Here is a 15,527-nt window from a genome sequence, read left to right on the forward strand (position 1 = left end):
AGAAGGACTGATGCTAAAGCTGAAGCTACAATACTTTGGCTACCTGATATGAAGAGCTGACTCATTGGAAAAGATCCTAATGCTGGGAAAGATTGAAGGCTAAGGAGAAGCGGGGTAGCTTCTTCTTTAGCCTTCGAAAGGAGAAGAAGGGAGATGATGAGAGGGTTCACTCATCTTATCACTCAGTAAGATAAGGATCACTGACTCAGTGAACAAGAATTTGAACAAACTCCAGGAGATAGGGGAGGATAGATGAGCCTGGTGGGCTGCAGTCCACTGGGTTGCAAAGAGTCTGACACAACTTAGCAACTAAACAACAAAATCATCATCTTTCTGATACACCCTGCATATATCTATAAATACATTCCAACTGGACAATTTGCTATTCATTTTTATGACCTTTGCTTTCACCTTCATTTGAACCTGGTATATATCTAGCAGTATGCTGAAGCCAGCTCATACTGGCTTGTGAGACCTACTAATTTTTCACCAGTCTTCCCAACTCCATGTTCAGTGAGAGTAACTTGATATTAGCTATAGTGGTAGTATTTAACACCATGAAAATTGGCAATAACTACAAATCAAAGCCTCTCTCATTGGTGTAGTCAGTTACTAAACAATTTTTATCACACCACTGAATAATGCAAATCATTCATGTTAAAATTCTATGCCTTACATTTTTCATTAATTAAATTTGGCACTGTTTATTTGGTAGCTTTAAATCAAAAAGTAACCAGATTTGCAGAGTGAAGCACAAGGATTATCTGTACATTAATGCTATAATAATATGTTATTGAACATATTATTTACTAGATCTAAATGGTTTGGAAGGGCTTAATGAGATGGTAACAATGATCAGTTTCATTGATTTGTAATTTAGTAATGACAAATTTAAATTTAAATTGTAATCAGTTGTATTAAAAATGGAATCTTGAGAAATACTAAATATCACTATCAACTATAAAGGGATTACTAGAAAAAATAAATGTTTTCAAAATGTAGGACTTCCTACTGATTTCCATTTAAAATTTATATTTGATATAGGAAATTAACTTCAACAATAGGCTAATTTCAGATTCTTATGACCTACACTTATTTTAAGAAATATTTTTTAAATAAACAAGTCATGAGTATGTACAACAACTTATTTATATTTTAAACTATCTCAGACTGCTTTTATTGAATGGAATAAGAAAAGGCCTTATTATAATCACCTATGAATTATTTTCAGATTTCTGAAGGAAAGGCATTATTTTGGTTTCCATAAAATCCAGACTTAAATTTTACAAATGTAAGATAAAAAATATAGATTTCTACACTTAAAGCTGGAACCTTTCTTTTTTAATTATACAATGGCTTTTCTGTTGTCTCATTAAATAGTTAAAATGCCATTTTTTAAAAAACACTCAACTGTTCAGTCAAATTAAACTGAGTGGCTTTAAACTGAGAATAAAAAGGAAAATATCTAACATAGCAACATTGCATCAGAAAAGATAACTTTGTTCTATCAATTTCTTACTTATATAGCTATATGTTTGCAAGTGAAGTACCAAATATTAAAAAGTAGTTCTATTAAAATCAATATAAGCATAATTTACAGTTAAAAGATTCTCTCTTAGATTTACATATCAGAAGCAAGTGTTTAGCTTGCAATACACTCGCTAAAGATTTTAAAAGAAAAGTCCAGTATTAAAGCTCAAAGCAGATGGTTCTCTGATCAGTCTTATGGTTATGTGGATTTTAATACTGGAAAATGAAACAGACTATGCATTTTTATTTTTAGAAAAAAAAAAGGACACTCAGTAAATGAAGTTATCAACAAGAGTTAACAAGAATTTGAAGCCAGCATTAAAATGGTAGCATTTTATTTTTTAAGCATCAATTGAACATTTAAATTGCTTTAGATAATATGCAAATATCTGGAATATACCAAAATAGCAAATAAGCTACCATAAACATGCAAGGCTCACAAGGCTTGTTTTCTCAATGAATTTTTAACTATAAAATGACTTTAAATAAAATTTCACAAGTGGGTTTTCTATTTTTCAATTAAATATCTTTTGAAATTTAATCTAGTGTACCAACTATATCAATAAAATCTTTTAAACCTAAGTGTATGCACCATATACATAGTTTAGTATATAAAACAACTGAAGTATGTTTGGAAAGCATTCACTATCTTTCTTTTCAGCTCAAATATCTGAATTTTAAAAAATCAACATAAATATTTCATTTTTTTGGCAGAAAGAAGACTTAAAACATTATCTTTAATATCTTCCTAATTTAAAAATTGTGAAGCCCTATTTGAAAATTGAAGTGGTAATATGAACATTTTGAAATCAACATATGTTTCCCTGAATGTTGCTTTTGCATGTCCTTCTACAAGCAAAATTTTCACTATTTTCAATTTCTTATGGTAAAATCACCTTAGTAATATCAGTTTCCAAAACATACCTTCAGTCAGTCTAATGAACTGCTAAACTTATATTTAACACACCTCCCAGCACCCCCATTTTCAGTACCAGTAATAGTAAGGGAAGCAGGGAACACTTACCTAAATTTTATTATGTTAAAATAATATTCAGGTGCATATTCTGAACCAACTTAGATGACAGTTGTAGCCCTATTCTGTTTATAAAGTTTATCATGCCAGTAACATTCAAAGCCTATAGTTTCACCTTTGCTTCAAATATCAAGTCCATTTAATTAACGGGAAAATCTATTTTAAATTTATTCACCTCATTTTATCATCTCAAGAGTAGTCAGGTCACATGACAATGGGTAACGTTTTAAAATAACTTTGTGTTAAGCATCTCTCATAAAGAATAGCAGGAAATTAAGTTATATCCAGATTTGGGGGTGGAAAGGAAGTGGGAATGACTTTTTATATTTGTTATAAAGTATTGAAACTGAAATTCTGCTTCAATTCAATGTACATTAGATAAATAGAATTACCACAGTTTTAAAATGCAAATGTGTATAATTTGTATAATTACTTCACTAATAAGGTTTTTTTTGAGGGGGTCATAAAGTCATCAATTTAGTTTCTGGGGCTTCCAAACAAAATTTTAAAAATAGATATAAAACCCACATGTTTCTAACAGAAATAACATCACATTTTTACAGTGTACCTATGTATTCAATGGTTAAGTAAAAATATTTAAAACTATAGGTGTTGAAAACTAACAGAATAGTTTGTGTCGTCATTTGTTTTACAAATCTTATTTATATATAAAATAAATGATTTCAAGCTCATTCTATTCAAATATCATATTGAAATTCCTATTGCTATTTGAAAGAGCTATATTTTTCCTAAAAAATATACATATATATATACCCAACAGGATTGATATGAAAACAATTTAAGTTGAATGATGTAATTATGCAATGGAATGTAAAAAATTATAGCAATTAAAGTGTTGTGACATGCTCTAATGAATGAAGTTACATTGGTTGATGACACTATATCTCCTACTCATTAATTATTTGGATAGAGTGCATTAGGTTACATAGCATGAAGAAATAAAGCCATAAATTACCACTAAAAATTGCATCCATACATTTTCATTTAATATTGATGATATTTCTCAAACACCCATAAATTGTTTTTAAAAATCAAAACAATATCAGTAGCACTTTATTCTCCAGGAAAGCTCACAACACAGTTCAGTTCTTCACTATGTGCAGCTAGTGATTTTCAGGGGAAGAAAAGTTAGCATTTCCAGAGAGTAAGTTTATAAAGCAAATTTACACGTGTATGGCCTGTGTCTCCTTATTAGATTCCCAAGTGACTGGAAATATTTTTAAAGCTTTCTTATTTTCAGATCTAAAGAGAAAACACACTTCTTAAGTGTAGCTAATTAGGGTGACGTATTTAAGCAATCACCTGTTATTATAAAGCAATATACCACTAACACATAGTACAAATATTAATGATAGCATTCTTTTAAATATTTTTAAAAGTAGCCATGGTTTTGTTTTTTTTTTTTTTCTGAAATTTTTGAAGGAAAATGTAGAAGATGACTTTAATGTGATAGTCAGACCCAAGTGATAGAAGTACCTTTTTTAATTTTGTTTTCTCATTTCTTCTAAATCTGTTTTCTTTTCTCTAGCACTTCCTCTGTATAATAAATTAGAATTTTAAAAGTGCAACAGTAATAGTATTAAACAAACAGAAAACATTTCTAATCTCATTTTTGAGAAGCATGGGAGCAGGAATGATGTACATCTATTTATTTCTTAAGCCATAAAAATAGTTACTGAAAAAAGCTAATAAATTAATCTCTTTATGGTTCTCAAATTTGACTATTGTTGACATGTAGTATTTATTAGTTTTCCTCCTTTTTTCTCTTAATTACTTCCTTCACATCATGCACCAGCCCAGTACAAGACTACAAAAGAAGACATCCATGTAAAAGAACTCTTACTCCAAGGAATTGACAGCAACAGGACAGCTTCATCCAAGTAAAAAGTGTGACTAATTCAGGTGCCATGCTTATGATTAAATTTTAAAAATATCTCTCTCTGCACTTCCTAAGACAACTACCTTTTTGAGCTAGTGGTCTCAATCATTGTAACAAACATATGTAGAAAAAAACAAGCTCCTAGAGAATATTTCCTTACTCACTATCTTTGTTTCACTGGTGTCTTGCACAGCCTCTACTGTTCAAAGTGTGTGTAAGAGCTTTGATCTCTCTTGACAAGACATTGTAGATTAAAATATTTTATAATGACTATTATTCAATTATTTTTAAAAAGATACTGACTTTCCTGGGATAGTTTCAGATCCTGAAGACCTGTCTTAAGTGGCTGAGAAACACACACCCCCAAAGTCCAAGGGGACCACTGGAAAGAGAGAAGTGCTATTTTGTTTGGAGAATTAACACAGACAAAACGTACCTGTGATACAGCTTCTCACAAACAATTACAGTACCCTGCAGCTGTGGGGGAAGGAGCTATTGAGAAATCGCAAAATATAGAAGAAAAAGGACATTACTTGGTGAAATTCTGGGTTCTTTTTATCTTGTAGGCTTTTTCTCAAGAGTCATCTCAAAGAATTTCTTTCTAATGGTCAAAAAAGAAAAGAAAAGAGCAAAGAAAAAATAAAGAAAAAGAGAAACAAGCCAACAGAGTATTGTTCTTCTCCTATGAGTTTTTTTTTTTAATCTGAATTAGCTAATGAGAAATGTACAAGAGACATGGTGGCAACTGCCAAAAAGCTACCACAGTCCTTTTCCAAATATTTCAAAGAAAAACATAATTTCTTACAAAGTACTGCTTGTCATCAGGATGTGTGCATATATGATAAAGTATCTGTGTGTGCATGAGTATACAAAATATGATTACATGTTCCATAAAGGATTCATTAAGAACAGAGATATGCTATTTTTGGCAGCAAATAAAATAATTTAATAAACATCCAACTCCAAGTTTTTCTTTTAGCATTCTCAAGTTTCTTAATGTGAGTCTATACATTGTAACTTATTGAAATCAGTTTATGTGATTTACTGAGATAGGCATTGTTTCAACTGCTAAATTGAAATAAATCACCATAGGGTGAGCAGAGTTCTCAGAAGCTCATTGTCTAAGATAGGTATTGAATGGACACACTTAAGGGACTAGACAGAGGGAACTTTTTTGCTTTTAGGGGTATTTGAATTCAATTCAGTGATGGAGGCAAGTAAAGACACAGAGGCAAATAATTTATCCATAGGATACAAAGAGTGAAAATAGACTACCAAACTTGTCTTGCATTTATACTTAATTTAGTCCTAATAATAAAAAAAAAATGTGAAAAAATACTTTGGAAAGAGATATGGAATTATAAAAGATAGTCAAGCATAATTATCTTTAAAAGAAAATGCCAACAAGCATTTGATTACAGAAGATTACCAAAAAATCACTTTAATTTTAAACTGTTTTTGTCTTACTCAACTTTTTATCGTATCTTTTATCTTTGTAAATGTCTAGCATAATTATGAAATTGAGAAGTAGCAAATGTTTATCTTCTTTTATGATGATTGAGAGTCTGTTCTTTATCCAATACAGATAATTTCAGCCAAAAGCTCCACTGTGTCAATTGTCAAGATACAGTATTCACCATAGCTAAAAAAAGTCACTGATTCAACTTAATTTCAATTGATTTTGTCCTATCAGTTTCAAAAACTAACTTTTTTCTGCATTAGTGACTTCATTTATACTTTAAAACCATGAATATTATTGGAACCATTAAAAATAAAGAGGTAAATTATTTTATAATTAGTTTACCTAATAGCAATTGTGAAAAAAAAAGGCCTGTTAACACAATAGTAGCCCTAACTTGTATGGAAATGTAATTTGAATATGCATTTAGTTTTAATCAATGTGACTTTTAGGTTCATAATTGAGATATTTATTAGCATAATCAATTATAATAATCACTTCATAGTTTTGAAAGGCATACTAGCAGAAGAAGACAACTTCAAGCCAAATTTTCATTAAATTCTAGGAAAAAACCTAAATAGGAAGAGGAATAACAGATAGGCTTCCTTGCAATTTACTTCAGTTAAAAAATACTGAAAAATAAAAGTAAAATATATCTAAAATTATGGAGAGGTAAACCTGAAATGATATTCTCGTAAGAGGTGGGAAAGTCGGTGGCAAAGGCACGCAACAAAATTGGCATTTCATTTCAGTGTGACAACAGTCTTTTTGACAGCAGGTTACTTTAACACTGAACATCCCACCAAAACAGTAATCCATTTCCAAGTGCATAATAATTCATTGTTGCCCTTCACTGTGTATTAAATGTCACCCATCATTGTGACAGGAATATAAAAGCTAAAAGCTACAGAACACTAGTCAGGAGCCAAAATCAAAGCTGTTACTGCAAGCACTTTGGACAGGGTTTTCCAAACCCAGTTAAACCACCAAAAAAAAAAAAAAAAACACTATGTTTACAACATCTTTACCCCTGAGCTCTAAGAGAAATACAGAATATTTGTGCAAGTATGAGGACTCTCAGTAAGGCAACAGCCTTGTCATCTTGTGACTGCAGACCATGTTAGAGCCAACGCATGTATCAAGACGGTCCTGGCAGTCACTGTAATAACAACAAACCCTTGAGCGGGTTCTAGGCAGACTAACCCTTGCTCCCCTGCGACCTAACCCAATAACACAATAGTTCATACTCTAATATCATAAAAACCATGCAAAATAATTCAACACAAAATTATATAAGAAATTCCTATATTCTTTTTAACAAAGAAAATCTAATCTTATGTATTTAACAGTTTGAGTATCCCTGATTTGCTATTCTTGATGAGAAGGCCAGGTTAGTCAATATTACTTGGTTTCTTTTACTCTTTCGCCTATATTTGTCCTATTCATTTGCCCATTTAAGTAACCTAAGAAATTTTTCTGTGTAATAATATCCTTACTACCAAAATTGGTATAGTAGTATTTTTCTTCTTCAGAGTTTATTTGTATCTAATTTTAAAATGCCAATTTCAGAATAAAATATGCAATGTTCTTATATGCTTAGTGAATATTATTAAATTTACATCAATCCTGTTGGAGGGAAATGTATATGCCATTATTACTTTCTTTTACGTTCAACTTTTAGTTCTTAATTTCTATATACCAAACTACTAAGGACCTCAGACCAAGATTTACATGCTAAATTTCCAAACAGCTCTAGTTTTCTTGGAAACAACTATAGCTAAAAGAAAATTTCAAACTCTCTAATATTATAGGGATTTAAATTGACTCATTTTATGAATAGGACCTATCATATCTATATTATCTATATTTTTAAAAAAGGAAATATTTGAAGCAAGGTGAAAAATAATCTTTCATTAGTGCAAAGGGTGGGTTCCCTAAATAGGCTTATTATATGACTAATTGCCATCCCTATGCTAATATACCTAGATTAAAGGAAACAAAAGAATGGAAAGAAAGAGAAAAAGATTTAGGGGCACATATGATTAAGTACAAGCCCATCAAGGACAAGATTTCTTCCTAATCCTCTGTCAGCCAAGAGCTATTGTTAGAATACCTAGGGTAAGGCCATTGTATGCCTAGAATGCAGTAGCTCAGGTTCATTTTTACTCTTAAATAAGAGTTCTCAGTTAATTAAGATAAGCATGCTGATTATATCATTATGCTATAAACAACAATGCAACTGTTTGCAAGAGATCATGGACTATAAAGCCATTCCAGGACAAACAAATAAGATCATATATCTCGTTCTTAATACTCACTAAAATAAATTGAGAATTTTCAAGTATTTCTTAGAATTTTTCTCATAAAAAAATGAAGGGAAATACTATAATGGTATCATAATTTACCTTTAAATTTAATTTTAAACATATAAAAATCTAAGAATTATTATCATTTGTCAGTTTATCACAAATTTAATGTTGTTAATACTGTGATACAACAGATATTCAATGACTCAAATATAGTATTCTAATGATAAATAACAATCTGCTTAATGCCTTATTTCCTTTATAGTTGTATATTTTTCAGTGAAACATACATTAACAAGTCATCTTTAGATAAATATATATAAAATATATGTAATCATTAAAAATGTTGGATAACTATAAAATATTTGCATCACTTTCATTCAAAATATAAATTAATCTATAGATGAAAGTTATAAATTAATGTTTATTACTTTATGGAATCCTAATTCTCCAAGGTTCACTACAGGTTGAAGAAATATTTGACTAATCGAGTGAATGATTGATAGAATAATTAAAGTGGAAACAGAAAACAAACTGAAGGTGTGGCCTGGTAGCTAACAAGATAAAGAAGATTAATTGCAACAATAATAATTGGGACTATGTTATCTGGTGACTGAGAAAAGTAAAGTAATGCCAATTAAAAATTGTAATGCTATTTCAATCATTTGTTATATTTTAATTTTGAGATAAAATAGATATTACATAGTTTCTCAAAATATCATATAACATAATATGCAATAATTTAAGAAATATGAATTCTGTTGAAGTGATATTACTTTAGAACTTTGCATTTTTGTGAATTTCAGTGGAAATAAAATGATATCTGAGAATTTTTAAATGTAATTTGTCTTTCTCTGTTATCTTATGAGGATAAGGACAAAGAATACACATAAAGAAAACTTGATTTTAATTTTGACATCAGTAATGATGTCAACTTCATCAGTGATCTCTATGCAGCATAAGATATAATGCTTATTCATAGATAAAATAAAAATGCTATGCTTATTTTGAATTGATAACAAATGATTATAATGCCATTTTGGTTCAAAAGGTAATTAAGTTCTTTGCAATTGAAATTCAGACATTTTGCTGTTATTTGTACATCATGAACTTCTTTCACAGTAGCAGGAGTTCAATACAATGTCAGAGTGGATCTTAGTTATCCAAAATCATTTGGTTTTGGAGGTTCAGTTTAGAATTTAAATTTACTCTATTCATGAAATTTTCTTTTCATTTGAGTTTTAGTTTGTTTTTTTAATTGACAATATTTATATGAGATAATAATGTTGAGAATTGAAGGAAATACTCTGAGATAATATGTAAAGAATTGATTTTCACTATGTATACTTTTCTAAGAACATCAAATATATTTATTACTTAATAGAGGATACCCTATACTAATTTTAATAGAATATTTGTTAATTTACCCATAAATGAAGATATTAAACTTAATTTTTCAAACTATATGAAACTGTTATCTCATTATTGAATAATGTGCTGAAATAGAATCATTTTCAAATCCATTCATTTAATCACTGACAAAATTCAACAGTAATATTCTAAAAGTCAAAGACACTAAAAAATGGCATACCAGTTAATGGTACGTTTTTAGATAGAAGGACATGGATGTATTTCTATTGTTTAAAATTTGTATAGGTTATCATAATTCTACAGATATTATATGATTTCATGTTTATCAAAGTAAGAGCTATAGAAAATTTTAGAAGTTAAGTGCAAATCAATATCACATGATTCTATTTGCTAACACACTTTTAAGCTGGAATTATATTCAGATGTCTCCATATTTGCTTTTGAAGCTAATTTTAGAAGATTTAGGCACAGAGTGTTAGGAATATCTAAAATTTCTAAGTTGATTTTAAAGTAATTCAATAGTCTCTGCTTAAGATCCCCTGGAAACTGATATTAGAATTTAATTTAGCTTGACTGATGCCCACACAATTGCCTCATAACTGTCTCAGGACATTTTCCTCTAGGCTTTGTTTATATCCTTCCTGAGAATTTTGTTAATATGATTAAGAGGGAACAGGTGTACCTGCAGACATCAAAAAAGAACTTGCTATACTTCAGAATCTTTGTTTTTTTCTGTTTGTTCTGTGGGTGGGTTGCAGAGTTCTTTACTCATTGAATTATTTAAGCTATAATCCATGAACTCAAGTCTCTGAACATATAAACCAGGATGGCTTGTGTTGGACACTATAAAAAAAAAGATGCAATTGGTTCAAAGAATCTCAAACATGAGGTTGGGTTTTATTTACACAAGATATGGAAAAAACTGGAGCTAAAAATTTATGAGTTTCATACTCCAAATTCTCATTTTGGGGGCAAAACACTCTAAAATTCAAATAAAAATTTTAACTCAATCTACCATATAACTACATATGTAATATGAATATATGATTCTAATACATTTTCAGTCAAATACAACTAATAATTTTCTGAAGGACTCATGTATTGATACTAAAACTATTAGGTGGACAATTATAAGTCTATATAACATTTATGTGTAAATATATACACATATTTCAGAAATATATACACACACATTTCAGAAATGTGTATTATAAAAATATAATATATGATAAAAATTTTATTCTTTTCTTAACTGAATAAACTAAGTACTTTTCACTGCTAGGAAAAAGTATATGACTTCATTAAAAATGTTCAAGGAAGGACAAATATTCTTAGTGATAATTGATTGGAAAACTCCCACATAAAGTAATTGAAAAAAAATAACCCACATATATAATACTTAAATTTGGATTAAAACAAAAATATTTATATTTGTACTTTTTAAGTGTTATCATCAATGTGAAAAATTATAATTCATCTTGGATTTAGAGTTCTCTTTTTGATATCTGATAGAATATAAATATTCAAAGACTACACCAAGCATTGACTCTGAAAGTCATTTGAGTAACAATGGAGCTCTGAGTCCAGGGATAGTTTTAATCTCCTTAATCAAGACAAAAAAAAAACTAAACCATATCAAAATAATCTATCTATTGAAAATTTGATAGTGAGGTAAACAGAAATAAAAAATGACCACAAATATTCACTTCCAGGGGACAACAGAGTAGCAAAAACCACATAGAGTGAGGTATATCACAGACTTTAAAAGTCATTATAAGATATAAACATATGTATTTTTCACTTAGGCATTTGAGTTCCTGATCCTGTGATTGAAATATACCCTACATGTCAACAAATATAATGCAATTTTTTGTGGTGATATGTTTATTATGTGAAAAAAAATACACATTTTACATAGAAAATCATGATAGGTTTTTATACTTAAAAAGCTTATTTTTAATCAGCATCTTTTTAAAAAAAAAAACCTCCTTTTAAATTTTACTACTTTGGTTTTTCTTATAAGTATTTCATTAATTTAAATTAGTAAAACATACTGTTTTGCTGTCTGGTCCAAGATAAATTTTCAAAATGAGGAAATAATTTTTATATCATAGTGATCTGAACTGCTTTTAGTTTCTGATTAAAAAAAGAGTAATCTCTAACACAGCTATAGCTTACTGACATAACCAGCATGCTTTCTGCCCAAAAAGGCATCACAGCACATTTTAATAAGCTATACGACTTAAAAGTTCATTATTCTACAGCACTCCATGGGAAATAAAGGAAAAGAAAAGAAAAATTGATTGTGACTTTTGACAATTATTAGTTAGAAAAAAGAGGTAACAATTGCCAAAAAAATCACAAAAGTGAGCATGTTACCTGGCTATGACAAAGAGCACACAACTGACACCCAAGTAAGCCAGCAGAATATACATCCAGATATCAGGGGAGAGAGGATTCAGGAAGGAGAAGACGCCTGGGTTTGTACCATTGGGCTTGCGGTACAAAATACTTATTCCAAGTGTCATAAAGGGCTTGGAAAAGTCGATGACCTTCTCTCGAACGTAGGTAATAGCCAGTGGAGCAACTGCAAGGTCAGCTTTCTGTAGAGAGAAACATAAAAAAGGAGAAAAAAAAATGCTCTTAAGTCACAAGAAAGTAGCAATCATGTTCAATAAAACAAAGACTTTACACTTCAGAATTGTCTCAAAACAGTCCCGTTAACATTTAAAGCATTCTTTACTCTGAAGTGAAGTATTTGATTTACTCTGCTACTCATTTCTGTGATTTTCTAGATTAGCAAATCCACAGTTATGGCAAGCACATATAGAAAGAAAAAACTGTATAGGATGAAAAAACTGGAAAAACTATCATACATTTAGTACTTGAATTATCATGCTATTAAACTAGCTCACAATACTTTTAATTTGAACTTTATAAACAATATAAATTGTGATTTTCTAAATACTATGGTCAAATTGTAAATAATAATAATAATGACCTCAAATTATGTAACTGATAATCAGGAAACATTTCTTTTACTGGTTTTAAAACTATAGAGTACGGTTAAAATGTTTTAGTCTTTAAACAGTTAACATTGTGAAAATCCTCTTTTAATATGATTGTGTTTACTGCCTCTGAGTTTTGTTCCTATCTCTCTAATTTGTTTTATATTATTTAATGAAAATCCTTGCAGCCTTGCCTAAATCACATTAGGAAATTAGTTTTTCAATTTTCACAAAGTTGCTAATTTTCCACGGTAGCTTAAATATGTTAAATTGCTAATGCTTTTCACTCACTATGTTATAACCATCTGTCAGGGATGAACTTAAGCTCTAACGTATTTCAAAAAATAATTATAATATTCTGAAATAACAAACATTTATTTCAACCTATGATGGGAACCTATATTTCTATATTTCTTTTACGTTTATAAATACATGGAGCTTTCAGAGAATATATAGAAATGCTCATCTGAAAAAGCTACAGAAAGGTGTACGGCAAAATGAAATTGGCCCTCTACTGTTCCCTTCTCTCAGGGATTGTTGGAGGACTTAAGGAAGAAATTTCTCTAAGAGGCTGAGTTTGTTGACAATATTATTCTGAGTGTGCGTTTGTGTGCATTTGTGTGTTGGAGGGGGGCACGGGAGGTGCTTGGATAGAATATCTTCGATAGTAGCAGTGGAGAAAGACAGACATTTCCTAACAACCAGAAAGGAAAAACAGATCTTCAGGGTCCTGGGAAGAGTACAATCATATTTCACATTCATGAGTCAAGGAATATCAACACTAATAATATCCCTGCAATATTTGCTATGCAACAGGCATTGTGCTAAGAAGGCTCCTTGAATTGTTACACTTAATTATTACACAATCCTACTATTAGTCCCAGTTTCAGACACGGAAAGTGAAACCACAGATGTTAAAAACTTGCTCATTGTCACAGTGCGAATTTAGCAGTGGAACCAAGGGCATAAACCTAAGCTTTTGGAATCTATACTAGAACCAACCAAGACGTGCATCTCAGAAACTGGAAATGGAACCGTGGAGACATTATTCATTCATTCATGACAGAGTCTGTAGAACTGGAAAGGGAACAATAATGCATAGAAGCAAGGGTGGGGATTGATAGATTATAGTCTCAGAATTTAGAGGGTCAGGTGCAGAGTTCAAGCAAATATATTTTCCATAAAAGAGATAGCACTTCCTCCAAGACAGAAGAAAAGGAAGTAAAGATCATGTGAAAAAATAAACAAGTTAGGGAAGGAAAGTGGTAATTACAAGATTTATATATATATATGGTATTAAGAAACGGACAACATAGAGTAGTGGTTTATTCCTAATTTGGTGATTGAATTCAGCACAGTTTTATCACGTGTCACTTAACTTCATAAATTGCCCTCCACCTAGGCGCACAGAAAGCAAAATTTTGTCACATATAAAATGTGAGTGAATATGCTTTAAACTCATAAAATACTTTTTAATTCATAAAATATTAACAAAAGTTAAGAAACAATTCAAGTAACATATATTAAGACAAATTTACTACATTATTCCAAAGATGTTGTTCCATGGGTTTATATTAATATGATTGACAAAGCATACATCAAATTTCAAAATTTATTCAGCATTGCCTAAAAAAAGTTATATTCCAATTATTAAAGGAAAAAACCCACAAATGTATGTAGTATGCTTTCAGTTATAAAATAAATCAATCATTTGAAACAAAAGATACAGATACTTTTAACCAATTAAAAAAAACACAGAGTGGTGCATGTGTAGAATAGAATATTATCCAGCAACATAAAGAAATGTTCTGTGTGTTAGTCATTCAGTCGACTCTTTGTGACCCCATGGACGCATGAACTATAGCCCACCAGATTCTTCTATCCATGGAATTTTTCAGGCATTAATATTGTAGTGGATTTCCTTTTCCTATTTGGAGTATCTTCTCAATCCAGTGATCCAACCTGCAACTCTTGCATCTCTTGCATGGGCAGGTGGATTCTTTACCACTGGGCCACCTGGGAAGCCCTCAAGAAATGTGCTATCAAGCCACAAAAAGACATAGAAGACCCTAAGCACAAATTGCTAAGTGAAAGAGGCCAGTCTGAAAAGACAACATACTGTATAATTCCATATATATGACATTCTGGAAGGGACAAAAGTATAAATGCACTAAAGAGATCAGTGAGTACCCAGACATACAGAGATGAGAGAGTAATGAATAGGTAGAGCACAGAACAGTTTTAGGGCAGTGATGCTATCCTGTTTGACACTGTAATGATGGATGCATGACACTACGCATTTATCAAAATCCATAAAACTAAAGGAAATCCATCAAATGGAAGATACAAAGAAGAATGAACCTTAGTGAAAAATATGGATAGCTAACAATATCAATAAAAGTTCATCACTTGTAACAAATGTACTACACTCATGGTGTCTAATAATAATATGGTGTCTGATAATAAGAGCAATTGTAGGGAAAGGGGTAAGATAGAAGAAGATATATGGAATCTCTACTTTCTGCACAAATTTATAATAAACCTAAAACAGATCTTAAAATGCCTATTAACTATTTTTAAATAAGAGAATTTTTAAACCATATCCTCAGTTAGTAGAATTCATGTTATATGTTGATTAATTAAAGCTAGGTTGCTAACTATTAAATAAAACACAAAATTTACTGAACATCACTTGTCAAAAATAAGCCATATCTAATGCACACCAAAGGTATTTTAAAAATGAGACCTCAGAACTTTCTTGCAGCAGTAAAGATGACCACTTACTTATACATTATAGCATTATCTATTAATAAGCTCTAACCTCATTAGAAACCCATTAATAATATAATAATTTTGGAATCTAATCAAGATGTTATTATACTGAAGATGTTTATAATAAGAGCTGTGGTATTTTCTCATC

At 30.3% G+C, this 15,527-nt stretch overlaps 1 protein-coding gene across 14 annotated transcripts in view; it reads right to left on the minus strand.

Moving 5' to 3' along the window:
* Positions 1-15,527, minus strand: part of GRIK2 (glutamate ionotropic receptor kainate type subunit 2) — a 721,045-nt gene that overhangs the window by 150,823 nt on the left and 554,695 nt on the right. For 13 of the 14 annotated variants that reach the window (XR_006338355.1, XM_043889993.1, XM_043889994.1 and 10 more), the window contains one exon: positions 11,979-12,202. Coding sequence is in view for 13 of the 14 variants with exons in the window: in XM_043889993.1 (XP_043745928.1) it covers positions 11,979-12,202 (224 nt within the window). In the remaining variant the exon portion in view is untranslated. The remainder of the gene's footprint in view (positions 1-11,978; positions 12,203-15,527) is intronic. The other variant, XM_043890003.1, reaches the window with a different exon arrangement.

The sequence above is a fragment of the Cervus elaphus genome, chromosome 28 (assembly GCF_910594005.1).
Source record: "Cervus elaphus chromosome 28, mCerEla1.1, whole genome shotgun sequence".
NCBI lineage: Eukaryota > Metazoa > Chordata > Mammalia > Artiodactyla > Cervidae > Cervus > Cervus elaphus.